Source organism: Kwoniella dendrophila, chromosome 6 (assembly GCF_036810415.1).
Source record: "Kwoniella dendrophila CBS 6074 chromosome 6, complete sequence".
NCBI lineage: Eukaryota > Fungi > Basidiomycota > Tremellomycetes > Tremellales > Cryptococcaceae > Kwoniella > Kwoniella dendrophila.
Genome location: NC_089481.1, coordinates 109,472 through 135,512, shown reverse-complemented (window position 1 = coordinate 135,512; position 26,041 = coordinate 109,472). Strand labels below are relative to the sequence as shown.

Genomic DNA, 26,041 nt, shown 5'->3' with positions numbered 1-26,041 from the left:
GTTCAACGTGGTTGATTTTAAGGGTTTTCACTAATCATAGGTTAAGTTTGTTAGATTGATTGTGTATTAGTAGATTGGTTTTGATGCCAAGTAGTGTCAGTATAGTAGTAACACACAACGCTTTGATCGCTTATTGATTGATCAGGTGTCATTCATCCGTCGGATGTATGTTTTGTACTATATAGAGTCGATATTTCAAGTATACATAGACATGATTGCATAACATGGAGCGATCTTGAAGGGAATAATACAATATTCTTTGCTTTCTACTATTATACAGAAAATATATAGGGGGAGGGGACCGCTTGAATCGGCAGAGTAATGATACCATTAACCAGATATCTATTCTATCGGAAGAGACTGTCAAGTCAGCTTATTGTAATACGAAAATCGATAGTGCCGATAATCAAGTGAAAGAACAAAACGAAACTTACTGTTTGAGAACCGGTTACTACTTCAAACCTCCCAGACTAATTCTGCCCGCAACAAACACAATAGATGATATAGTAGTTGCTTTGTGTATTCATCTGGAGATGATCTTGTTTCTCGTATAACCAGGTGTTGACATTGATAACAGAGTTTGACCTGTACATATGACCTCCTGCACCCCAACAGTCTGGGAGAACTGAATTTCTCCAGTTTATCAATTGAACTTTACCTAAAACTTGTGAATTAGCATTCTTGACAATTTTCGCCTTGTCCTTTAAAATTGTATTTTCATCACCGTTCAAACCTTCATCTTGATCAGAATCGTAGTTTTCTTTATTGTTGTGCTCAGCTGTAGAGGATACCATCCAAGGTGCTTTATGTTCAATATCTAAAAATCGATTTCTACCACGCCTGAATGATTTATTGTATTGATGAAAAAAAAAATCTTTGTAAGGGAATCTCATTTGCATTAAATGCTTTATTATTATAATTATGAAAACTGATCGATTCAATTTCTTTCCTAATATATCTCAATACAAAATCGTATTCTTTGTACATATCAATATTGAGTGCATGTGCAGGTTTCTTGAGAAACCAATATGATTTAGGTGAAATACAGATATGTTTAGGTTTAATCAATTGCCATAGACTAAATTTCTTCCATTTGTTTGAATTTGAATTTGAAGTTGAATTTATCTTGTTCATCTTAATTGGCTTTACCTTTTGATATTCTTCTGGATCACCTTTTAAAATTAGATACTTTACATTTTTAAGTGGATTTTCATCGATATCTAATTGAAAGTCTGTTAAAGCTCTTCTAGTCGATTGAATACTCTGTTTATCATTGATTTTGAGATATTCACAAGATTGAAATAATTTTAACCTTCTTTCTTTGTACCTTATGTATGGCTGATCATTTCTAAGATTTCTATTGTTGGAAATTCTGTTCGATTGTAGTTTACTTTTGCTCTTAATACGGGTATTTTGGGTGATCCCATTATTGTGAAGATAATGATCTACGATAGATTGAATCTGTTTACTACTTTCATATCTTGGAATATATATTTTATTATATAATTTCTTTGAATAATGTTCGTAACAAGCTTGGCTAATTAAAACGCATATCTTGAAATTCTGGAAAGACCCAAATGAGAAGTGATCAAGTATCAACCATTGTATATCAAGAGGTATTGGTTTCGATGATGATGATTTTGAGGCTTTCATATGATTACAACTAACAGGATCATGAAGTCCACGATAAGTGAATCCACTTGTTATAGGTAATCGCGTATCTTGCTGTATGTTATCTGTGATTGACTGTTCACCTATCAACGAGCCATACGATTCGGACATCTCGTATTGTAGGTTAAATGGGAGCTTAGGTGAATTTTTCCTCAGTGTTTGGAGAGATTGTAAATGAAAACGGTAGGGATGTATCGAAATGATCCAACTTCGCTATTTCTGCTGAAGTGGAAAAAGTAGTGTGAAAGGAATTCAGATTGATTAAGCTGAACACCAAGAATGAAATTAAGAAGTAATGAAGTGATATTGGGTCATAAGGAGATCAGTTGTGCAAGTGGAAGTACGATTGATCGACGAAAGGAGGGTCCTTTCAACATGTAGTACGTATGAGTGACCAGGTGTCTCAGTCAACATGACTGTACTGTCACATTATCAAATGAAACCTTATTGTGGCCTTTCAAAGTGCTGTATGAACAGGCATCATGATCCCAGGATTTTGGATTATATCTCACAACTCTAGATCAGTTAACATGCCATTTTTGCAAGTGACTAATTAATACATACGAGTATATGGCAATCCTAACTAACTACAGTAGTATATCGAAGGTTCAGACATGTAAATCCAGCAGATCTCCCCCATCTAAAAATCATCAGGATAATCATTATTCGTTCCATCATTTATTTTAATCTTTTTCATTCCATTTTGACCAAATCCTGGAGGTAATTTAGGTTTTTCACCTGGTTTACCTGGTCCTCCACCCATACCTCTACCTCCACCACCTGAACCTGAACCTGATCCTGGTCCACCATTACCATAATGAGGTATAACTGGTGGACCTCTAGTTGGACCCCTAACTCGATCTATAACTTCTAATCTCTTGAACTTTTGTACGTTAGTACCTTGACTTTTAATTCCTAAATCTTGATTTGATTTCGGTGTCCAATATCGTACATGGGATGTCGATGATGTTGGATCTAATTTTGGATTTACAAGTAATGGATGTGCCTCTGTTTAAACCAAATAAATCAGCTTCGTCCATTCATATCTGTCTCAATTGACTTACCAGTATTTAAAACATAATCATCTAAACTCAGCACATCAGGTTCAGATTGTAGTAAGAAATGATATCTATGAGTAACACATAGCAGAATAATTGTCAGTATAAGTGTCCTGATTGTCTCATGCATGACTCACTTGAAGGTTTCAGCTAATGCAAAACTTTCCATATTATCTGTAAATCTCAAATTATTTAAATCTTTTGTAACATCATCTAAACTTGAAATACCACCATCAACTTTTGAAGTTTCCATCCAGGAAACAAACATTTTCCAACCTTTTTCTTGCCATTTTCTATCACCTGTTAATCTATACATATAAAATATCGATTCAATAGTTTCAGGTCTATTTATACCTCTACCATTAACTTTTTTTGATCCTGTTGGTTTACCTTTTAATCTACTAAAATATTTTGTTGGATTCTTTTCACTATTTCTAATTAAAACTTCTGTACCATCTATGTTCCATCTTAAAATCCCATTAAAATCTTTATGTGTACCATATATAGCTAATTCTCCTTTTTCATATTCATCTAAATCTTCTTTAGATATAGGTGGTTTATAGATTAATCCATCATTTAATGTGATATTTTCATAAATTAAATCCAAATTATCGTATTCTTCATTATACCATTCTGCAACTTCAGGTTGTAATCCTGTTGGTGTATCCGCAGATAACCAATAGCATGTTGTAGTAATCTTTTCAGCATCAACCATATCTTCAGGTCTATCTAATAATTTCGCTCCTAAACCTAACATTGCTCCTGCAAAACATGTCAAATGTTCCAACTCATCGATCATTCTACCACCATCAAATTTACCAATCGTGAATAATTCTCTTCCAGGTACAATTGTAATATCTTTGTATAACAGTTGTTTAGCTTTATCAATTGATTTCTCGTAAACTCTCTTCCATATTTGAGCTACTTCGTTATTACCTAATAGCTTGTAAGTTTTGATGAGATATTCATAATATGAATCAGCTAAACCACCAAAGGCATATTGACCTGCTTGTGTTTGCTCCAACGGATAATCAGGCTGAATCCAGAGAGGAATTAGAGGCGTTTGACTTGTTCTAGGTATAACCCTTTCTTCTATATATTCCATAGCTCTTTGTGCTAAGTCAAACCATCTCCTATTATCGGTGACTTGAGATAATCGTATCAACTCTAACGACATTGATCCAACTTCTGCTATTGATACAGTTGAGATGTGAAGCAACTCTCCGTCCGGTGTACCAGGATCCATACGTCCAGCAGGTAATCCCGAAAGTGTATCAAACGCTTTGGCGAGTACGTTGGCTAGATCTTCAGCTCTTCCGACCAAAAGCTTGTCACCAGATAAGTCGTAAGCTCCTAGCAAACCCCCTAAATAACGAATGCCGGTTTCGAACACTGGTAGACCGACACCTCGATCTCTAGCCATCGCATATACTTCTCCTGTCACTTCGTCATCTTCGGTGACATATGCGGATGACCAATCTCTTCCATTCACCCAGTGAAAGTTGAGCTGATTGATGTGTGGTCGACAGAGGTTATATTCTTCTGAAAAACCCATGAGCAGGAGCGTATCAAGAGAGTCGACAATGGTAGCTCCCCATCTGTGTACAAAATGATATTAGCTATACTTGTGATGGAATATATATCCTCTTCCACTTACCCGTTAAAAGGATCAGACGGTGTCATCGAGACTGGTCTAACCTCATCATGACCTATTCATCTTGATTAGCTTCACTCACAACACGTACATCCACAAAGTTCAAATTCAACTTACCCCAAGCATGTCTTTTATAAGCTTCCCAAGCATGTTTGAAACCTCTTTTAACAGCATCTCTTCTGTCTTCTCTTTCCTTTTTCTGATCTTTATTTTCCCATCTATCTCTACCTGATTTAAAACCTGACCATTGAACTTTTTTCATTGGACTTAATCTTTCACCTTTAAAATCTCTCAAAGGTTTTTGATTTTCCATCCACCAATTTGCCCATGTTCCTTCTGGTATAGGTTTTCTAATAGCTTCTATATCTTGATCTAGTGATGATGATGATGGAGGTGATATGATTGAACGTAAATTGTCATCCGAAAATATTTTCTCTGCAGGTTTCATGAATTCCTTTAGATTGATTTCCGGGAATAATTCATTTGCTGGTGTCAAAAGTGATATATCTGGATGTAAAGGTGCAATAGGTTGAACATAATTTGTTATAAAATGATCACCATTTTCATCTATTATATAATCATAGTTCGTTTCTATTCCAATATTGTCCAAATCATCTTGATCTGTATATGTTGGTTTTGAGCCTTTATTACCTTTATTATTACTACTTCCACCGAATGGTAACCAAGTCTTCCATCCTTTCCCATTATCTTCGTCCTCGTCATCGTCGTCATCCTCTTCTTCTTCATCTTCATCATCGTCCCAATCATGTCCCGGTCTCCATCCCGGTTTTCCATCGTCATCTAGTGCATGAGGTGGTGGTGGGCCATGATGATGAGGATGTGGTGGAGGTGGAGGGTGTGATAAAGGATAATCTGATGGACCACCAGTTTGATAGAAATAAAAGACTAGACCAAATGAAACTAAACTACCTATTATCCATTTTGGTTTTCTTGATACGAAACGTTTAGCTATTTTTGTAGGTGATGATAAGCCTTTTTCTACATCTGATGAATATGCTGGTGTATATGGCATTGTTTTACCGTATGGTTTCGGCGATAGCGTCATGCTATCTGGGGGAGAGATGGTATATATATAAAGGTGGGGCTGATTTCAGCTAAACGTCGAGGTCAGATACTAAAGTGGTTCACCAAACTACACATATGACACAAAAGTCAGTTGATATATCAGTGAATATGACAAGATTAACTAGAACGTCTGGTGGTAGAATAACGCTGATAAAAACGTACATTTTCAACTACCCGCTTTCAGAACCAGTTTTCCTCCTAGTTTAACGCGTGAATTTGAAGGTAATTTCCCAAGCAAGAAGATACAATAAAGTCGAAGTGTATGTGATACGATCGACCAGCGACGCAGTTACCTATATTGTAGGTAATATAAACGAAAATTATACTATGAAACGATTTATACGTCGCCTCTGTAAGAAGAAGAGGAACATATAGCGTATAACAACTGAATCAACTCAAGTGATATGAATATGAAATTGACGCGTTGATTAGAAGGATCCGGTTAAAGTTCGGTTCTCTTGGCATCGATCTATCCTCACCCCCCAATACTCGTACCAACACCAGTACAGCAACAGTTGATACGGCATAAAGATCCCTTTTGTATTGCAATGGAAAACTTCTGTAACATCAGCAGGGTACCTGTCTTACACCTTGTATCAATCTACGATGTTGGTAGGAAGAAAGTTACGTTATAAAGACGCTTTTGGCGATTCGGCCTACAATCGTGATACCAGTAAAAAGGTAGTCATATATTGTTTTTGTGGTATGTATGTATGTATAAGCATGTACTATATACATCAAATATATTATACTGTAATCTATCGAGATATTTTATCTATGAAATATATGTAATTGTGAATCGAATTATACTTATGAAATTACCTATTATATTGAGAATTATAATTTGTGAAACCTTAAACGTACTCATGCGACTATGGGAGAAAGTGATTGTGCGGTATGTTGCACTTTTATGGTGTGTTCTCAATCGAAACTCAAAGGTCCTAGTTTCTTGGAGCTCTACCGTTATAATCTTGACCTGGTTGAGCAGTATAATTACCGTAACAATCATGATTCCAATCGATTTCTTCTAATCTCTTTTGTAAAGCTGAAACTACAGTATCAAATGAACATAAACCATCTTTGTTCCATTGACATCCAGGATAAGATTGATCAATAGGTAAGACAGCGTCGTTTCTACGGTAAAGCAAAGAAGAGTTTGTCAGTATCAATTTACAATATTCTGAAGACTTCATTGATCATCCGGAGGTATAGAAGTAAGGATGAAAGGAAAGAGATTTACAAGATGAATCTAATTTGTTTTGATGGAGATGTATTTGAACATTCCAAAACTTGAATAGTTAAATGAGTTGCAAAAGGAACAACTTGAGAAGCTTTGAAAGATGATTCAGTTTTTTTATCTGTAGGTAATGGACCAGAACTGAATAAAGCAGATAGATTTAATGCAGTAAAAGTATCTAATAAGATAACTTCATGTGTAGCATCAGCATAAATTGATTGATTTAATGGGAAATAAACTGGATTATTATCTAAAGTTGAATTTACTGATGAATCGGCTTTAGGCATTGGTGTTTGTGTAAATCTTGAAACGAATTCAGATAAGAATCCTTTTCCTTGGGCTGCAGCTACTGGTGATCCAGCTCCGTTGTTGTAATAGAATGAGATATCGTAGTAGCTATTGTGAGTTCGGATGACAGTAACATAATCAGTATTTTGGAATCGTTGTACAGTACACTTTCGAACAAACTTACTATTCATAATTTTCGAAATCTTCTTGAGTGAATAATTTACAGAAAGCGGAATAACCAAGAGCATCAGTTTCGTATGAACATAATTGAAGCATTGCAATTATATCAGTTGACGTAAAGTTTACACCTTGAATTTGTCCTTGAAGTCTTTCGATTGTACCGTTGAATGCGTTTATGGCGAATGCATTGGCAGCTGTTGAACCGATAGAACCTCTTGAAGGTACGTTGGAGTTGGTACATGTTTCGTATGGAGCACCACTATACATGAACTAACGTTTAGCTATCATCTCTCACAATCTGGAAATGGTGAAACAAGTAGGAAGGCGAGATAATTTGAAGGTTGAAGTGGTATTGAGAGATTCAATTCCATCCTTCCGCCTTCCCTGCTCCAATCGCGGAGAATCAAACTTACGTGTTATTGACCCCGGGAGTCTCAATCATGATTTCGATATTGACTTGGGATAAAAATTCTGGTACACCAAACATACCGGCAGCAAAGTTTGTAGCTGTTTTTACCATTCTATCTTGTGATTCAGTTCGGAAAACAGGAAGGGTTCCTTGTTCTGTAAAGTTGTTTAGGAGGTATCCATATTGTTGTCTGAATGAAGCCCCAAGAGCGAAATTTTGTAAACGACCGCTTACCTGTACGGTATGCAGTAGGATAGATTAGTTAACCAAGCAATAAAATATGCTTCATTCTTATCAAAAAAGGATAACTAGATGAACACTTACGGTTAATAATTCAGCTCCTAGCTTATATTCCCATGAATTTAAAAAGTCTAATTCACCCCAAGAATTGAATCCTCCTTCTTGTTTAGTGGCATTAGCTACTTTAGCAGCGAAAGTTGAAGGTGCAGCTCCACTTGTGGGATATCGTGCTCCATGTCGATATAATAAATGTACTTGAGTGACCGAGCATCCATCAGGAGCATTTGGAGATGTTTCGTTGAGACCGTAGAATGATGATGGAACGGAATACCAAGGTGATAAATTACCCCAGTATTTGTTAATTTCAAAATTACCCTGACCGTTCGAATCCTCAGGTTGATCAACCACTAATGGGAATATCGAGGTATCTTCAGAGTTGTAAGCGTATGCTTTGGCAGTTTGGATAGCAGCTGGTTCAACAGCGGTTATAGTGATGCCTTCATATCCGACGTCGCTCTCTGCTGGAAAAACTGCTGTATTTACGGTAGCTAAACATTTTAATCAGTCTTGTGACCCAATGAGAGGAAATATGATAGCGAAATGCCACAAATGAAATAGATTAAAAAGGCTTACTCTTTGAAGGAGGATACACGTTCACTGTTGTACTACCAGCATTGGGATTAGCTCTTTTGTCCACTACAGCAGCAGAAGCCAAGTAAGGTAAAAGACCAAGTAAAGCAATGAAGAGCATCTTGACAGTTGCTTTTTTTTTTCTTCTCAAAATGGGAATGGGATGAAATATTTTGGGTCATATTTATTCGTTCTTTTTATCTTTTTCTGAAACGTCATCTATTATTTTACCCGAAAGCAAGGCACGCGATCAAATGGATGGAACGTGCGTATAAGCGGCTTAATCCGCTTTAGAGAAAGCTAATTATAGATTACTGGGAATCACGTTTGATCATATCAACGTATAGAAGAGCAAACTGGTATCTAGCTCTTATATGATATACCTTGAACGTGTTTCTTTGAAAGAGTATACCAAGACATGTACATTGGATTTTTTGTTCTATTTTGAGGACTTGTAGGTCATGAAAGTAGATAAAAATAGTACTCACCATGAAGAATCTGTCGTTATCGAACAACGTTTTCATGCTTTCTACATCTACGTCCGCATGTACTCCAATAATCCAAAGAATAATCCAAGGATTAAAGGCATGGCGGAAAGTGTGATGAGGAATCGCGGATACAGTATGGGTGGTCTGATAGCTTCGCATTTGCCTGGGACCACGCTATTCTTCATACATTATTCATCCAATAGTCCTGAGAAAGAAACTCACTGTCGGCTTAGCCGGCGGTGGAAATGGATCATGATTGAAGGTGAAAAGGTATATAGCAGTATTTCAATCTATTGAATAGAACTTGAGTATAACTCAAATGCAGCCAACACAACCGCAGCTGTCACTAGACTGCATTATATTGAAGAGGTTTCCGGTTGAAGGTCAACTCGGCAAGTTCCGCACTGCTTGGCGCGTGACCGCGTGTGGCAGATATCCGATATGAATTTACTTAGATACCACAGATACAAATCCCTCTTTCTTCTTTCATCTTTTCCTCTCCTCTCCTGTCCATACATACACCAACTACACATTGATGATCATATACCCGTCTATCTACCTTCTCGAATCGCTCTATTCTCTTCCGCGACCATTTCAACTTCAGTCTTGTAACCTTTGAATTTTCTGAGCGAAATTCGCTTCTCGAACATCTCGTCTATCTCTGCTGGTGATCGTCGAGCTACTTCAGGTAGTATAAACCAACCTACCACAGTTGCGATTGATCCTGTTCCAGCAAAGAAGAATCCAGTCTTCACATTCCAGTGAGCTGATCCATTTAACATCAATGGAGTTGTAAAGGAGAACATGGTAGCGACACAATTCGATAATGCTAAACCGAAACCAGCAGTTCTAGCTCGTAATCTAACTGTTGGGATTTCAGCTGCATATGCGTATCCTATAGCGGAGGCTGAAGTTGTAGTAAAGGTTGCAATACAGCAAAATACTATAAGTAGAGATCCAAGTGTTTTTGAAGCGTAATCGAAGCAACCAATGATACCTAAAGCTAAAACACTTAAAGTGGTGACACCATATGGATAAACAGTTAATGGTCTACGACCAATTGAATCGGATAAACAAGCTGTAATGATCATTGATAATAATTGAACACAACCTAAAATCACTGTGACTAAGAAAGGGTTTTTATTGCCTGCTAATTGGAAGAAGTATGTTGAATAACTGTTGAATACTGATAATCCAACAAATTGTTGAATGATTTTTGGCCAACTTGCGATGATCAATCTTAATAAATTTGTACCTTGAAATACTGCAAATGGACCTTCTTGATTTTCTTTAGCTGCAAGTACTTTTTCAGCTTCGATTGTTGCTGTCATAACTCCCTATGATAATATACTCGAATTCAGTACTTATGATCTTCATCCTTTCTACGCATCAGGAAATTGAATGTGATACGTAATAATCACTTACAACTTCTTCAGAAGCATTATAACCTTCAATATGACCATGATATCTATTGAGAATTCTACTTGCCTGATCTAATCTACCTTTACCTACTAACCACCAAGGTGATTCAGGTAATAAAATAAATATGATACCCATAACACCAATCATTGCCCATTGCGTGTAGATCGCTGTCTTGAAGTCCAATGGGTTCCTAGCTTTAAGTTCGTTCAAAGCGATACCCGCCATTAATTGCCCGACACAAAACCAGCTAAAAGCGGAAGGACATGAACGGTTTTCGTGTTAGCTGGAAGGAAAATCTCAATACCGATAATGTTTTCTGGGTTAAATGAAAATAGAAGAACATGAATATCTGGATACCGGCACTGCTTCAAAGCCTGCCGTGCAACCGTCCGCCACTTCCGGCATTCGGCATGTTTATCTCCACCATCTTCTGAGGGCAGAACGATTCAAGATCGAAACAACTTACAAAGTATAAGCATTAATCAAGAAACCTCGAAGTTGACTGGGTGAAATCTCCGCAAGATAAACTGGGAGTGTAGCTTGTAACATTCCTACACCAATACCAGAAAATAATTTCGCAATTAACCAGGTGGACCAGTTTTTGACTAAACTTTCTGCTATAATACTCTGCAAAAGAGGAAGACTCGGTGTTAGCCCTGATGCCACACTATATAGTATACGACGCTTTGAAGAGCAGTATGTCATATCATGATATCGCACTTACAGCCACAAGGAAAACCCAAAGAATGTACATAGCAGCCTTACGACCAAGTTTATCAGTGGCATATTGAAGAAACTGTAATTAAAATAAAGTCAGTATCACAGACACCCTGCACGTTCCCCACCCGCATCTGAGTACGAAGGATATGGACAGCTGTACATACAACTTGACCGAGTGTTTGTCCCGTACTTTGGATCCCACCCCATGCACTGACGTACTTTCCTAATATAGCACCTTCTGAATCTCTGGGCATCAATTTGATGAATCCTTTATTTGACACGATACCACCGTTTAAATTGATTTCTGCCACATACAAAATATACACACACGTTAGTCATGATTTCATTCCTATGTATTTGTTATACGGATTTAGGTAACAATTCACTTACGATAACCTTCCAAAGAGGCAGCAAAAGCAGCAGCCATAGCCACCCCAGTGATATACCTATTTTGTTTTACGGCTGCCCATATACCTAATTCATCGTATCTTGATTTCATTTGAACTTGACCACCCTTTGACATTGTTCTTCTGATCTCTTCAGCAGTTTGTAATGTATGTTCAGTATGCATTAGTTCATTATCCTTTTCATTCATATCGAGTGATACTGGAACGATATCATGATCTTGGGCATGATGTCGCTCCTCGTTGAGTGCTTTTGACATCTTGATTAAGTGTTTCCCACTGCTATGGAAGTTAGATAATACGGTAGCAATGTCGGAATAATCTGTGTTTAGTAGCGTCTTAGATAAACTGCGGTATTGAACCCATTTATGGCTAATAAATTCTTTCTAACATGCATATTATATATTGAATCGTAAAAAACTTTCAAGCATCTATCGTACATTCCGCTCTGGGAAACGGCATAATCATCTTGCGAAGTCCTACATTCCATTCCTACCAACGATCACAAGAACAAAATATAGAAAGATATTGCAGGCACAGATATTAATTCGACCGAGCTAAAACGGCGACGAGGGGTTGTGTAAGGGGCAGCAGGGGGCAACAACGGGGCAGTTGTTAATAAGCGCCCCGGTTCCTTAATAGTTAATGAAAAGAAAAGAACCGAAAATGATATCCCGAAAGGATGGATGTGAGGGATGCTTTTTCTCTGACATTTAATTAATTACAAGGCCAGCTGTGTTTTACATGATCACATGATCATGTACGCCCAGCTAGGACCATAGCTATTTATAGGTTATTACGTTTATTCAAGAGTAGGCAATTCAAGACTCTACAGAAGAGCTTATCAATTCTCCGTTCTGCTGATGAAAGTTTCTGCATATCTTTACTCTTGAGACGTAAAATGATCATGTGGGACATGGTTTTTAGCGGTCAAGAATCACCCCGCATGACCGGTATGTTCGGTCCGAGGACCATAAAAAGATCATGCAGGAAAAGGATGATTCCTTGCATGTCATGTCAGACAAGCGCTGTGTAAACTGTACATACCCACTTTGCGGGAAAATGAATACTGTATTCGTCTTGTCGGATTCAACAGTTGATTCGGTTACGATGTAGCAGTAATCTTCGAGAGTCAATCGTATGTAGCAAGTATCTTGAACTGCAAGCGATACAACAACTTGAATGACATCGTTTGTTACGAGCCGCATGAATGAAGTACAAATAAGATAGAGTGATCTGAAAATTTAATCTACTTCCACAATAGACAAGATACGGGTCTATAACATAGATATACATGAATGGAAGTATTACACTAGGAAGCTAAGCTCGGATACAACACCTTGATTGACTTCGTTTTCATTTGGTAATTGACTAATAACTTCGATCTCTTTTTGTAATGTCAATCTAACCCGTTTCTTATCACCTTCATTCTTCCAGGATACAGTAGCTAGATTATCACTACCCAGCGCCACTTTTACCTCTAATCCACTTGACAGATTTAATCTAGGTTTAAATATGATAGATTGACAACCTGGTTTCATAGGTTTTACACCTGCAACTTCTGTACAATATTCGTAAATTGGTACAGAACCCCAAGCATGACAATCTGATCTTTGTCTAACATCGTCTTCTTCCCATGTGGTCAAATTGTTATCTAACATCTTTTTCCAAGGTTTCCAAACTTGTGAATAATAATTTTCGTATACTGAATCGGCAGCTATTGACATTGCTCGTAAAGCATAAAAAATCATCACATATGAACATTTCGAGAAGTTTCTGTTTTGATTATTGGTTTTACTATTATCATCCTCATTTTGGTTGGGATTAGGAGATTTGAAAGATTCAATCAAGATTCTTGATGATTCTTCTGTATTTTCTGTTATTCCAGCTAAAACAGCAAAAACTTGACAATGTTGTGAATATCCCGTTTCGTTATCGGCTATATTCGAAGTTGAATCTGTGAAAAATTCACCATCAAAACAATGTTTTCTAATTGCTTGTTTGACTGATTCAGCTCTTTGTTGATATTCTTTTGAATTACCTGATCTACCAATTTGTTCTAATAAGACTGCAGCTTTTTGTAGAACATAACAATATAGTAAACTTAAATAGGTATGTCTATTTTGCTTTCTTCCAGACAAGGGTACACCTTTATCAGGATGATCATCCGTTGCTGACCAACTTGTAACCCAATCGCAATATTGCCAAACGTCCTCTGAAATCCCACTAATCAAACCAAATTCATCAATATGTTGGTCGAAAAATTCAAAAACACCATCAATTCTAGGTATAAATGATTTTGTATATTTTGTATCACCGAAATATAAATAATGATCACATATTTGTAATACCCAGTATAATGAAAATCCAGCTATGATTTGTGGTACATGTGATGGAAATCTTGATTCGGTTAATCCTTCAGGTGTGATTGATGCTGCAAAATTTGTTATAGCTTGTCTCATCAACCTCTCGTCACCCGAGATTAAGTAATGAAACAGTCCAACTGATCGACTATCCCCTGAATACCTGTAACCACCTTTGTGAGCGAAAGTCGCTATGATATTTTGGCGTTGATTCTACTTACTGAAGCTGCTCGTAGAACGGGCAATCTGAATAGCCATCCAGCATGCAATTACGTAGTGTCCTAATCGACACATCCCATATTCTTTCGCTATATTCATCTCCAGGTTCTTTGAAAATCGCTTTTACGTCCAAAGGATAATTAACTTGAGTAGCATTGAACGAAAGAAGCTCTATTGGTTTTGACCCTACTTCAATTTGGAAGCGTATAAGGCGGAAAGTCCTAAACCAGAATGGCTCATATGTAACTGTCTGACCGGCTGGGATGTTCAACTTAACCTCATCACAAGGACCAAGTAGATGACCATCTTTGTGATCTAATCGATTAGCTTTAGTTCGGAGCCAAGGGTAAAATCTAGGTTCTAGTTCATATCCTTCCGAATATGTCAACTTGATTTTGATTTGAGTATCCTCTTTAGCGGTAAAAGACCATGTAACGAAAGCTGTAGAATGAACTTCCGCTTGAATGTCTAATTGATGTTTGGTATTCTCCGCAAGAGCGAGTGAGTCCTTTCCTGATACATGTTGTGTCCATAGATCTTCTGAAGAAGCACTTTGTAAATTGTAAATGTTGCTGATTATTACTGCACTACTTTCAGGTAAGGGAAAACAACGTGGACGAAGACGCCATGGAGCCAATTCTCCGTTAAGAGTTTTGAATGAATATGGTATAGGAGTTACTGCTGAAGCTTTGGAGATAGGTGAAACTCGTTCATTGATCTGACGAAACAAAATATCAGTATATTTAAGTAGATTTTAAATGTAACTACTACTTACATGAAGGAAAACATCATCGACTAAACCGGTGGGATACTTCTTACTATCATCTATCATAGAGGACCATCCCTCTCTAGCCGAGTGCAGATCTACATCTCCAATATTACCAATACAAGTGAATCCAGGAAAAGTTGTTCGTTCAAATGGCATACCACCTCGTGAACCAGCGAAATATCTGATCACTAGAAATTCTATTTTGTTTTCACCTTTATTCAACCATGAAGAGATATCTAACGTATCATAATACCATATTGATGCATGTCCTTTTGATGGTCCTACAGCGACTCTTACACCATTAACATATAATTTGTATCGTGTATCAGCTGAGAAATGTAAGATAGCTTCAGAGGGTATAGACGATAGGCTAAATGATCGAGTGAAGGAGACTAATCGAGCGGCAGTGTTTTCAGTAGATGAATCTATCCAATTTGGTACCCATACCCAATTCGCTTGAAGAGCATTGATCGCCTGCAAGGTATATGCTGTCAGTTAATCGAATAGATGGAACTACTTGATCAAGATATAATCGTGAAGCTATAGATCGGATGACTTACCTTTTGTTCTTCAGCGTTTACCATTTTGTGAGATACGGCAATAAAACTGACTTGCAAGTTGATTTTGCAACGTGAAAACCATCTCGGGCGACTCTTCCAATCCTGACGCTGTTCTGCGATCTACTTATAATTGACGGTGATTCTTGTATTGAACGGTCGTGAAAATGAAGAGTGATTCTCGCATGTTAGATAACGATTACATTGTGCCTGTGTTAATTTAAGCGCAAAAAAAAGCCGTTTTCGGTCCGATCCCCCTTGCTGCCGGCATAACATGGCTCCGACTGTTCTTTGTTAAGGCGTATTAACCTCTATGACCCTATGCAAATTTCATTTTGTTCTTCATGTCATGTATATGTACGATAGTCTAATAGCGTGTTCAAACAGCATAAGCGTACAGTTACGATCGCGTAGACAGCGTTTGGAAACACTTCATCTTTCCGTCTCAATCTACAACCTACCTCAGATACCTGCAAAGTATAATGTCATCAGAAAACAAAGGTCAAGTTGAACCATTCCGACGTATAATAACTACACATAATCAAGATGATACAGATGGATCTTCAGTAACCATACACGATGATTTGATAAATTTGAAACCAGTATTAGATGGAAATGCGCATATGTCACCTTTATATTCTTCTTCAGGTTTACCATCAATCAATCCACATGTAATTAGCGCTCAAGATATAATTGGACGTATGGATGAGGTCAAGGGAGTTGCTTTACCAGGAGGTACGAATGGTCAAGTAACAGATGTTGAACCAAATTTCTTAATAAAAATGCATAGAACTTCATCAATAGATTATAATATTATGATTAAAGGTAGTGCTTATTTGATTGTTCCAGATGGTAAAGGTGGTGAAACTAAAACTTTAGTTAAAGCTGGTGAATTAGTAGTTCAAACGGGTACAGTTCATGCGTGGGAAGCTGGTCCTGAAGGTGCAAGATGGGTCACTGTTGTCATTGCAGCGTTACCTGTAGAGATAGATTGTAAAGACGGAACAACTTTGGATGATGTAGACTTCAAATAAGATTCCTGAAGCGCTTATTGTTTAGGCTACGGTTTATAGGCTATATACATTCGAAGGACAATATACATAGAACCGCTCGTATTCAATGGATTGTGTGATCCCGTACTTCACGACAATATGCGTCGTGATAGCACATTGATATATACTTCATGATTATTGCGCATACAGAAGCAAGAAATTGACAATAAACAGATCATATGCATATAGTAAGGTATTATCTACATGTGCGAAATTTGCATTTGAAGGAAAATATGAAGAAAAATTAGAAAAAACGCCTAATGGCAAAAATGTACGTGTAGTATGATGTTTTGTTTTGTTGGTAAAACGCCCAGTAGCGAAAAACGCTAAAAGTTTAGTAAATGTTACTCACAATTGATATTGTTGGAGTCTTCAAGTCTTGCTGTTGGGAAAGATATGTAGAATCGTAATTGGCATTGATAGCAACGTAGAAACGGAGATCAACTGATTAGCGAACTAATCCAGTAGGTCAAAAATTCCGGTAAATGTGAGTCCGTATTTAGCGGTAAATGTCCAATACATCGAGGTGGTCCTATGTTTGCTATTATCGAAGGCAGAGAAGAAGGTGAAGTATGCTTATTCTTCTCTGAGCAACCCATTTCTTCTACTGTCCAATATTAAAACTTTTTATGAGCTATAAGTTATAGCTAAACCATTGATCCATTTTTTCGTAATACCTAATACTTTTGCAATATTCACTACATATTGACGGAAAAGCAGTCCTTGATGTTGCTGTTGTCTGTAGATGTTGAGGTTTACCAGCTGGACCAGGCTGCAATGTTCTAAATCATAGATTCACTGAATTGTCTTGGGCTTCAAACGCTTCTTTAGATTCTGTGAACTTGATGGAGAACCACGATAATGAAAGCTTGATTTACCGAATCTAAAGCTGTTGAATAGCGCGTTTTGGACTGTATTTGCAGATGGGAGATAGTGGTGCAACTGTGAGGCGGTCCAGATGATTGTTGAGAACTTGGCATTATTGGCGGAGGTGAGGATGGATAGTACAGCATTTGCTCAATGGTCCCCCGGAAGAAGTATCGTGAAACATAGTGACGGCGGTAGGGTAGGGATTGCAGAGATCGAGCTCCAATGCTTCGTCCATTATTCGGATGAGTGTTTCAACATTGACGTCCCTCCGAACTGATATCGTATCGTATTTGGTCCATTAGATTGACATTAAGACCGCCATCGGTTTGGGTCCCGCGGAAGGCGCATAACAGGAAATGCTCGATCACATGGAGGGCAATTGGCGATACTGGATCTTCCTTATTATCGAACTTGCATACAAGTAGCATATTCCAATTCTCTACCGGATCCTCTACGCAGAGTAATTAGCTCGTTATCCGGAGACGATAATAGCTATTGAGACTGACCTTTGAATTTAGCAGCCATTCGAGCATTGACGGGTTCTCGAAGGGAATTGCTGAAGCAGTCTCGGAAATTCTGAGACATACCCAAAAATAGTGGAACAGACTGATGAGATTGTCAGTCAGCTTTACCTACTTGACGACGTCACATCTGATGGATGAAAATGTGTTGCCTTGATATCAGACTCACACTGGGCGAATTCTCAATACAATCTAGGGTATCCAGATCTGCAAGATGAGGCAGCGGGGTTTTGCTGTACTTCAAGGGAGGTTGTAACATATAGATACCTGCTTCATTAGAGTCGGCGACGGATCTGGTATCGAGCGAAAGAAGCAATCGAAAGCTTGATAGATTGGAAGTGGTTATCAAGCTAAGCAGGCGACCCGCAAATATGCCATGTCAACATTGAACACTTAGCGTGACAGATTGTTTGAACGCGATGACTCACGTGTCTAAAAGCAAGGTCCACTTGGTCATATCTCTTCTGTACGCCGCATATAGTGGTATGAGGAAATTCTGACATGAGAATGTTCCATCTACTTTGTACAACGCAAGATGTTCATCCAAAGCACTGGTCCAACGCCAAGCCCGCGCAAGATCACCGTTTTTGTTGAGCCTGTATTCACCGTTTATGAGTTGGAATAATTACCGGTATATTTACTATGAATAGAATACTGACTTGTATAAAGCATTACCTCCCATATAAGCAGAATCGAGGAGACATTTCACGATAGCAGTGCGATATGATGTAACGAACTAAAATACATCAAAACATCTATAAGTATGAGACTTTGACATCAAAGTATTATAACTCACTTGTTTTAAGCCTTGTTTCCTTGCATTAGAGTTTAGCTCATTTGAGATGAAAGATTGATATTGTTCTCTCAAGCGGTTTTCCTGTACTTCATGCTCATCCGGCTCATCTCTCCATGAGAGAGGTACGGGCTATTATGAAGTGAAACAGTCGTTAGATCGATATGATCGTGTTGACCTATAACGTGATTAAAGTGGAACTTACTACATTCAAGGCGGGAAGGAGTCTTGGAGAGTTAGGTCCTGGTTCTGGAAAGTAGCCTGGGACTTGCATTTTTGATTCTACTTTCGGTCACGCAGGTGATGTTAAAGTATCTTTCTAATTGTTGAACAGATTTATTGCGAGGTTGAAAGAGAAGATCAAAACAAGTGAACGAGAGTTATCCTGATGACACAGCTGACTGTATTTGATGTAGAATCGAGTGCCGCGTGATAGTTAGGTTTATACCACAAGGCCACGTCATGCTTATTGTATTATGTGTGTATTGTGTGTATTGTGTGTATGTGTATGTGTATGTATGTGTATGTGTGTGTGTTGCTGTGCTTCACCTTGCTGAAAGAGGCATCAAGAAGATGTGGGATCTCAAGTAATCTTACTGTAGTACAATCCTTCCTATATATGTATTGTTACAAAATAGCGGGGCTCCATAAGAAGACCTTGATCAAGTTGAGGTGCTACATACCTCTGTAGCATTACTGGTTGAATAACTGACTCGCGCATACTTCGGACTAATTCATCTTCAATTCCCTTTTCAACATCCTTTGGTTCATCATTTTCAATTCAAGACTCGAAAACATCATTCCAAATGCCTAAGATACCTACGGAGCGTTCTCCATCATCATCAGATGCTAGAAGGCAGTCTATCAATACCCAACTTAGTATCACTTGTGCTCCATGTAGAGCAAAGAAGATAAGTGAGTTGAATATCTTTCGGACAATCTTCCTACCGGTGATCATTTGTATGCTAATCATTGAGTAAACAACTAAAAATTATTATCTTATCATGCATCTGTCAACTTCGCTATGACCTCAAATTGGACTTGACCTACGACAGAATGTGACAGTACCAAGCCAACATGCATGAATTGTGCGAAAGCTCCGTCAGAATGTCATTATCCACCAAAGCTAAAACCTGGCTTAAGGCCTGGAACGGGTTTGGAAATGATCAAACGTGTTGGTGAGTATCGTATCGATGAGTTGGTTGATCAGCATAATGTGTGATGCTAGTAAACGATACTGATTGTCGAGCTTCATGGTAGAACTGCTCGAGGAACGTATAGAAACGTATGAAGCTCGTTTAGCAGAGCAGGAAACTCGCCTAGCACAGATACAGCAGAATGCAGCACCATCATTTTCGTATGACACTCAAACCCCTCTCAACGATCCTTTCCTCCAATCCACGCAATCCAATACTTTCAATTCCATGATGCCTCCACAGAGTATAGCACCAGGTCAAACCAGCATAACCTCTCTACCAACTAATTTATCCAATGCATCAGTGCAGTCTCTACCGCTAGTAACAGATCCTAGTCCAACAAGCGGCTTTGATCCTATGGGTCTTGGTATATCAGCATCACCAGGATTAAACATGGCATCACCTTCATCATTTCTTGATCCACACATATTACCTTCAGATGATATAGTCAGAGATTTGTTAACTTTATTTTTCACTCATATACATCCGTGGGCACCAATATTATCACCTACTATACCTGAATTCAAACCACCTTGGACGATAGTACATCATGCTATAGTAGTAGTCACATTAAGATTATCTAGTGATCCCAGACTATCAAGTACGAAAGATTTGATCAAAAAAAGAGCCAAACAACACGTATTAGCACATGCTATAGAATCTACATCAATTTCATCAGTTCAAGCTTTAGCTTTATTAGCATTAGATTTAATTGGTTCGGAACAAGGTCCAAGTAGTTGGGGTATATTAGCTTTATTAACTAGATCAGCTGTTCATTTAGGTTTATCAAAAGAAGAAGAAACTCCTTCATGGGCTGGTATAGCTCCTTTACCTGCGTTAAGTAGAACAGTCATTATACCCCCGGCAAGTTCTTGGCATGAAGATGAATCTAGAAGGAGATTATTCTGGTTGATCTTTTGTCTAGATAGATATGCTTGTGTAGCTACTGGATGGGATTTCGCATTACCCGATTCGGATATCAAGAGACGTTTACCTTGTTCGGATGCCGTATGGAATAGACCGGTAAGCTTACTAGTTTCTTTCTCTTCGCATATAAAAACGCCAAATTATTTGAGAGAAAGCTAATTCGAAAATTTGAATTAGGATTGGCATCAAAGTCCTCCTTTCCGTTCCATATTCCAGCGAGAGCATCTATATTTCGACTTGGAAGATGTTAGTCCTATGGCCTATCTGGTGGAAGCACTCGATCTACTAGGTAGAGCACATACACTTCAAAGTCAATTGTTAGAACCTGGGGACGCGAGTGCGATGGCAAATAGGAAAGATAAGACATTACAGCTTACGGCGTCCACGAGGGGATGGTTCGCTAATGCTCCGTTAGAAAGGATAGAACAGCCTGGAATGAGACTGATGATTGTGAGTTTGACGTATACCCATCGAGAATCATTCTTCACGAGCACATATACTGATAATTCCATTTTATATACGTTTAGCAAGCAGCATATTACGCTACTTTACTGAAACTTAACGGTAATCATGCATATCCTGCTCATGGTGAACCTGAAGAACCATACGTTTCGACTTGTCTCGATTCAGCAAAAGCAATGGCGAATTTGACTACTACAGCCAGAGCTATTGGATGGAAAACGACATCTAGTCCTGTACTAATCTGGGGTTGTTGGGTAGCCGCAAGGGTAATATTCGGTAAATTTTATTCATTTAATACCTACATGTTGAGCAGTGCTGATACTCCTATTTATCAGTCCATGCTTTCTTGAATCACCAAACTCAGCCAGATGACAACTTCAATACAATTTTAGCTGCCCTTAAAGAACAGGCTGTATACTGGAGTTTAGCTAGTAAGTATATAGCTTTTGGAGTTGAAACTGAAATCAATATAGTCAGAATCATCCCGAGAATTACTAGATACTGATTAATTCCTTGTTGATTATGTTCACAGACCAATATGTTAAACTACTTGAACGTGCCAAACGTAAATGGCAAAACTCTTTAGGTATCGGTACATCGGGAAGTAGCGCAACAACAAGTTTACCTGATGCTATACATGTTCTACTTGATTTTCACAGAACTGCGTATAGTGCAGTACATCAAAATAATATTCAAGAAACTCCTAATGTCAGCCCTCCAGAACATAATTTATCACATCTACCTGTTTGGGCAGTTCAACCTGGTTTAGGTGATTTATATTCTTGGTTTGATTTACCTGTTGGTTTATTTCCATCTGATACTATGTCAACTAGCATGATATGATTCAATTTTATCTGAAAGGGCGTCTTTAATAGATTTTATAGAAGTTGAATAGGCGGGATCTTCAAAACGTGTTTCATGATTTTTGGTATTTTAGTATAATTTGTGCTATGCATAGAACCATTGTGGAATACAGTACATACTGAGGATGAAGTACGTGCCGGGTATGTATGTAAACTGACTAGATTGGTCAACAGAGCGTATCGCGTATCACAGAGCAAAAAATGCGCGCACATAAAACAACAATCCACGAGTTTATAGGTCATCAGCAGATGCATCGAATGAGCAATTTTATCGTATTGACTTGTTATGATAAACTGTTATTGCATGTAAAAATGGTCTACAAGGATACGAATAATTCATACAAATACGTACTTCCGTTTATGAAAGATTTGGTTACTCCTTTCTTTTTTTAGTCTAACCTAGGTATGAATGGAAAAATACAAGAGATGATTGTTGCCCGATCTAACCTATTGAGGTTTTTCACTTGCATACCCAATACCTTTTGTAGGTTTAAAGAAATCAGAATAAGGAACTAAATTTGCATTTGGATTTAATTCTAATCCAAATCCTGGTGCATCACTTAAATCGATTTTACCATTTTTAGGTAAAGGTTCATTTGTGAATAAATCACCAAATGATGGATAAACTTCTGATCCATCTGGTGAATTTGCCTATATCCCCAAATAATTAAAAAAAAAAAAATTACATAGTCAATCGTCACGTTTCTTCTTCGGTACTAGAAAGCAAAAAAGACAGGAGATAGCTAAAAACTCAAAACTCACGATATATTCACAGAAATCAGAATTAGGGAAAGACATAATTGCTTGGAATGAATATGGTCCTGAACCATGAGGAACAACTGGAATATCATATGCAGCTGCCATACTAAGAAAGACCAAGTCAATGTTTAGCTAACAATTTCGTTGGTATGAAATATCACTTATCACAAAACTTACGCGGCAACTTTAATTAATTCAGTTAAACCACCTAACCACATAACATCAGGTTGTAAAATATCGATTGATCTATCTTCAATTAATTTTCTAAAACCATATTTTGAATATTCATGTTCACCTGTTGTGAATAAAATATGTGGGAAAGCTTTTTTTAATGTTCTATGACCATCAAAATCGTCTGGATGTAAAACTTCTTCCCACCAATGGATTTTTACTCCAGCATCTTCAACAGCTTTAACTAATTGTAATGTATATGGAACATCTAATGACATCCAACAATCAACCATAATTGGATAATCTGGTCCAACCTCTTCTCTTTTTTGTTTTAAATATTCAACATTTTTCTTTAAACCTTCAGGTCCATCAGGTGGTCCATGTGGTAAAGCAACTTTACCTCCCCAAAATCCTAATTTTTTAGCTGAAGCAGGTTTAGGTCCAGTTAAATATAATGGAATTTCTTTTTTGGTTCGTCCACCAATCATTTTGTATATTGGTTCACCACGAATTTTACCTAATAAATCCCAAATAGCTAAATCGACTACTGAAATAGCAGCTAGTGGGAGACCTGTAAGCAAGAGATCAAGTTATGTTAGCTAAAGACAATCTCTCATCTACATCTACAATAACAGGACTCACCCTTTCTACCGTAGAAAATGGATGCTCTGAACATTTGATCCCAAATCATATTGGTATCTCTAGGATCGGCACCAACAACAAATCTTGCGAAATGTTCTTCGATCAACCAACATGCTGGAGGACCACCAAATCCAGTAGCGAAACCAACTGTGCCATCTGTAGCAGTTACTTTGACTATATATGAGAAATGACTATCAGTAAGCCGTTTTGTTCGTGTGAATATTACTGCACTAGAGCAAATATGAACCGTTCACCTACCGAAAAGACTACCGAGTACTCCGATACCCCATTTAGCTCTGGACTCTCTCCAATCTGGGTATTTGTGCATAGGACATGATATATTACCTTGGATGACTAAGAAGCGATGTTCAATTAGCGACTTGTACGGACCAAGAGACGTGACCGATGAGACTCACTCCAGTGACCTGCTCCTTGTCTGCCAGGTACATCATTGGTCAGCAAAGGATTTTCTTCAACGGTATAAAAGAGACTCTAGCTCACCTGTGGTAATCACCTCCGTCACCTTGAGAGGCTGGGATAAAGGTTTCGAGCTTAGCCTAAGTCACGAGGGTTAGCTAATTTGAACGGGCAACAAGGGCACGCGACTTGGTAACTTACGATAGTAGGCCACTCCTTTGGCATGTTGATCAGATAATTGCTTTAAATAACGATGAATTTAGTATAATAAGTTTTAATGTGAGAGAGAAACTGGATATATCAAAATATATAAATGGTTATATACATGCATATACCAGTATCCATATTAACAGGTCAAGTGGTACAATGTTATGGCGGTATGTTATCGTACCGACTGGTTACAAATATCACCGGCTACTAAACCCCATATCGGTAGATTTGTTATACCGCTCAGGATGAGTAGGCTAACTCGGCCTAATTAGCGGGTTTCATCGTTTCATCTCACGCTGTATGAGTGAGTATGTACTGTAGCTTACAGCGAGCATTCAGGTTTACTACAGGAACGTATCGAGAGAAACTTGAGAACAAATAAATCACCAAGGCAATATTAATGCATTTGTACTCGTGTCCTACCAATCCAAACAAAGTCCATAATCCTCAAACCGTAACAGAAAAGGCAATTCACCATGTCATACGGTCTTTTGAAAGGTAAAATAGTTGTTGTAACAGGTTGTTCAACTGGTATAGGTAGAGCAGTTGCTATAGGTGAGCTATCACCTCTCAATAGAGACTGCATCATAATAGCTGTACTTACATTCGTGATATTACAGGTGCTGCTCAGAATGGTGCGAATGTCATCTTACATCATTTAGGTGAATCAACCAGAAAAGATATTGAAAATGTAGAAAAGGAATGTCAAAAAGCTGGTGCTGAGACAGTTATCGTTGCTGGAGATATTGCTTCACCTGAAACTGCTACTGCTGTGAGTTTGAATTGAGCCAAAAATTAATCTCCTCTTTCTTGGAGAAATTATCGAGCGTAATCAAGGTATCCATCCTGTTTTTACTGATACACTCTTCTTTATAACCATCTCAATATTGATTAGATTGTTAACGAAGGAGTTAAGAAATTTTCAAGAATAGATGTATTAGTTTCAAATGCAGGTATATGTCCATTTCATAAATTTTTAGATTTACCACATGATTTATGGAAAAGAGTTCAAGATGTAAATTTAAATGGAGCTTTTTACGTTGTTCAAGCTATTGCTAATCAAATGTCAAAACAAGAATCACCAAAAGGTGGATCAATAATTTCAATAAGTTCAATTTCAGCTTTAATGGGTGGTGGTGAACAATGTCATTATACACCAACAAAAGCTGGTTTAAAATCTTTAATGGAATCTTGTTCAATTGCTTTAGGTCCTTTAGGTATTAGATGTAATTCTGTTTTACCAGGTATGTTTATGTTTATGTTTATGTTTATGCGTAGTTGATAATTTAATCAGATTAATCTTGTATAATATAATGTACATCGTCAAACTGATTCATCTTCTTTTAATTTGTATACACATATAATAGGAACAATCGAAACTGATATTAATAAAGAAGATTTATCTGATCCAATAAAAAGAGCAGATCAAGTTAGACGTGCACCTTTAGGTAGATTAGGTAAACCTGAAGATTTAGTTGGTCCAGTTTTATTTTTCGCAAGTGATTTAAGTAGTTATTGTACAGGTGCAAGTGTTTTGGTTGATGGTGGAATGGCAATTTCTCTTCAATGATCTTACCGAGTGTGGGAATATACTAAAAGATATAGAAGAAATTCGATGAATAAAGCAAATAAAGATAATTCATATGAAAATTATAGCAATTGAGTGCTCTCATTCATGCATAATATGTTTTAATGCATGTTTTGCACAATCAAGGCAAATCATACAGTAAATGATCATTTCTCCAGGCAACCCATATCATTGA

At 37.7% G+C, this 26,041-nt stretch overlaps 11 protein-coding genes across 11 annotated transcripts; 3 read left to right on the top strand and 8 right to left on the bottom strand.

Annotated features, from left to right (window-relative positions):
- Positions 1–470: 470 nt before the first annotated feature.
- Positions 471–794, bottom strand: L201_004612 (uncharacterized protein; the record flags this gene model as incomplete). The annotated part of the gene is made up of 1 exon (XM_066220353.1): positions 471–794. One exon carries the CDS (start codon positions 792–794, stop codon positions 471–473), a length of 324 nt encoding a protein of 107 aa, XP_066076450.1.
- A 55-nt stretch (positions 795–849) lies between these two features.
- L201_004611 (uncharacterized protein) lies at positions 850–1,782 on the bottom strand (the record flags this gene model as incomplete). Its single annotated transcript, XM_066220352.1, has 1 exon — positions 850–1,782. The coding sequence occupies one exon, from the start codon at positions 1,780–1,782 to the stop codon at positions 850–852; it is 933 nt and encodes a 310-aa protein (XP_066076449.1).
- A 529-nt stretch (positions 1,783–2,311) lies between these two features.
- L201_004610 (uncharacterized protein) lies at positions 2,312–5,449 on the bottom strand (the record flags this gene model as incomplete). The annotated part of the gene is made up of 5 exons (XM_066220351.1): positions 2,312–2,679; positions 2,736–2,800; positions 2,867–4,327; positions 4,387–4,438; positions 4,501–5,449. 5 exons carry the CDS (start codon positions 5,447–5,449, stop codon positions 2,312–2,314), a joined length of 2,895 nt encoding a protein of 964 aa, XP_066076448.1.
- A 961-nt stretch (positions 5,450–6,410) lies between these two features.
- Positions 6,411–8,574, bottom strand: L201_004609 (uncharacterized protein; the record flags this gene model as incomplete). Its single annotated transcript, XM_066220350.1, has 6 exons — positions 6,411–6,603; positions 6,710–7,102; positions 7,179–7,433; positions 7,588–7,817; positions 7,908–8,371; positions 8,457–8,574. The coding sequence occupies 6 exons, from the start codon at positions 8,572–8,574 to the stop codon at positions 6,411–6,413; spliced, it is 1,653 nt and encodes a 550-aa protein (XP_066076447.1).
- Positions 8,575–9,492: 918 nt separating this feature from the next.
- Positions 9,493–11,747, bottom strand: L201_004608 (uncharacterized protein; the record flags this gene model as incomplete). Its single annotated transcript, XM_066220349.1, has 6 exons — positions 9,493–10,278; positions 10,367–10,610; positions 10,830–10,990; positions 11,088–11,159; positions 11,248–11,387; positions 11,474–11,747. The coding sequence occupies 6 exons, from the start codon at positions 11,745–11,747 to the stop codon at positions 9,493–9,495; spliced, it is 1,677 nt and encodes a 558-aa protein (XP_066076446.1).
- Positions 11,748–12,794: 1,047 nt separating this feature from the next.
- On the bottom strand, positions 12,795–15,422 carry L201_004607 (uncharacterized protein; the record flags this gene model as incomplete). Its single annotated transcript, XM_066220348.1, has 4 exons — positions 12,795–14,013; positions 14,072–14,787; positions 14,845–15,312; positions 15,399–15,422. 4 exons carry the CDS (start codon positions 15,420–15,422, stop codon positions 12,795–12,797), a joined length of 2,427 nt encoding a protein of 808 aa, XP_066076445.1.
- A 455-nt stretch (positions 15,423–15,877) lies between these two features.
- Positions 15,878–16,429, top strand: L201_004606 (uncharacterized protein; the record flags this gene model as incomplete). The annotated part of the gene is made up of 1 exon (XM_066220347.1): positions 15,878–16,429. The coding sequence occupies one exon, from the start codon at positions 15,878–15,880 to the stop codon at positions 16,427–16,429; it is 552 nt and encodes a 183-aa protein (XP_066076444.1).
- A 1,380-nt stretch (positions 16,430–17,809) lies between these two features.
- Positions 17,810–18,905, bottom strand: L201_004605 (uncharacterized protein; the record flags this gene model as incomplete). Its single annotated transcript, XM_066220346.1, has 6 exons — positions 17,810–17,923; positions 18,008–18,131; positions 18,267–18,434; positions 18,498–18,574; positions 18,635–18,763; positions 18,837–18,905. 6 exons carry the CDS (start codon positions 18,903–18,905, stop codon positions 17,810–17,812), a joined length of 681 nt encoding a protein of 226 aa, XP_066076443.1.
- A 532-nt stretch (positions 18,906–19,437) lies between these two features.
- On the top strand, positions 19,438–22,059 carry L201_004604 (uncharacterized protein; the record flags this gene model as incomplete). The annotated part of the gene is made up of 7 exons (XM_066220345.1): positions 19,438–19,546; positions 19,687–19,809; positions 19,892–20,850; positions 20,932–21,204; positions 21,282–21,492; positions 21,552–21,647; positions 21,749–22,059. 7 exons carry the CDS (start codon positions 19,438–19,440, stop codon positions 22,057–22,059), a joined length of 2,082 nt encoding a protein of 693 aa, XP_066076442.1.
- A 467-nt stretch (positions 22,060–22,526) lies between these two features.
- On the bottom strand, positions 22,527–24,293 carry L201_004603 (uncharacterized protein; the record flags this gene model as incomplete). The annotated part of the gene is made up of 8 exons (XM_066220344.1): positions 22,527–22,730; positions 22,842–22,944; positions 23,016–23,580; positions 23,652–23,825; positions 23,910–24,005; positions 24,068–24,087; positions 24,153–24,208; positions 24,270–24,293. The coding sequence occupies 8 exons, from the start codon at positions 24,291–24,293 to the stop codon at positions 22,527–22,529; spliced, it is 1,242 nt and encodes a 413-aa protein (XP_066076441.1).
- A 461-nt stretch (positions 24,294–24,754) lies between these two features.
- L201_004602 (uncharacterized protein) lies at positions 24,755–25,848 on the top strand (the record flags this gene model as incomplete). Its single annotated transcript, XM_066220343.1, has 4 exons — positions 24,755–24,833; positions 24,899–25,050; positions 25,174–25,522; positions 25,646–25,848. The coding sequence occupies 4 exons, from the start codon at positions 24,755–24,757 to the stop codon at positions 25,846–25,848; spliced, it is 783 nt and encodes a 260-aa protein (XP_066076440.1).
- Between the last annotated feature and the right edge of the window lie 193 nt (positions 25,849–26,041).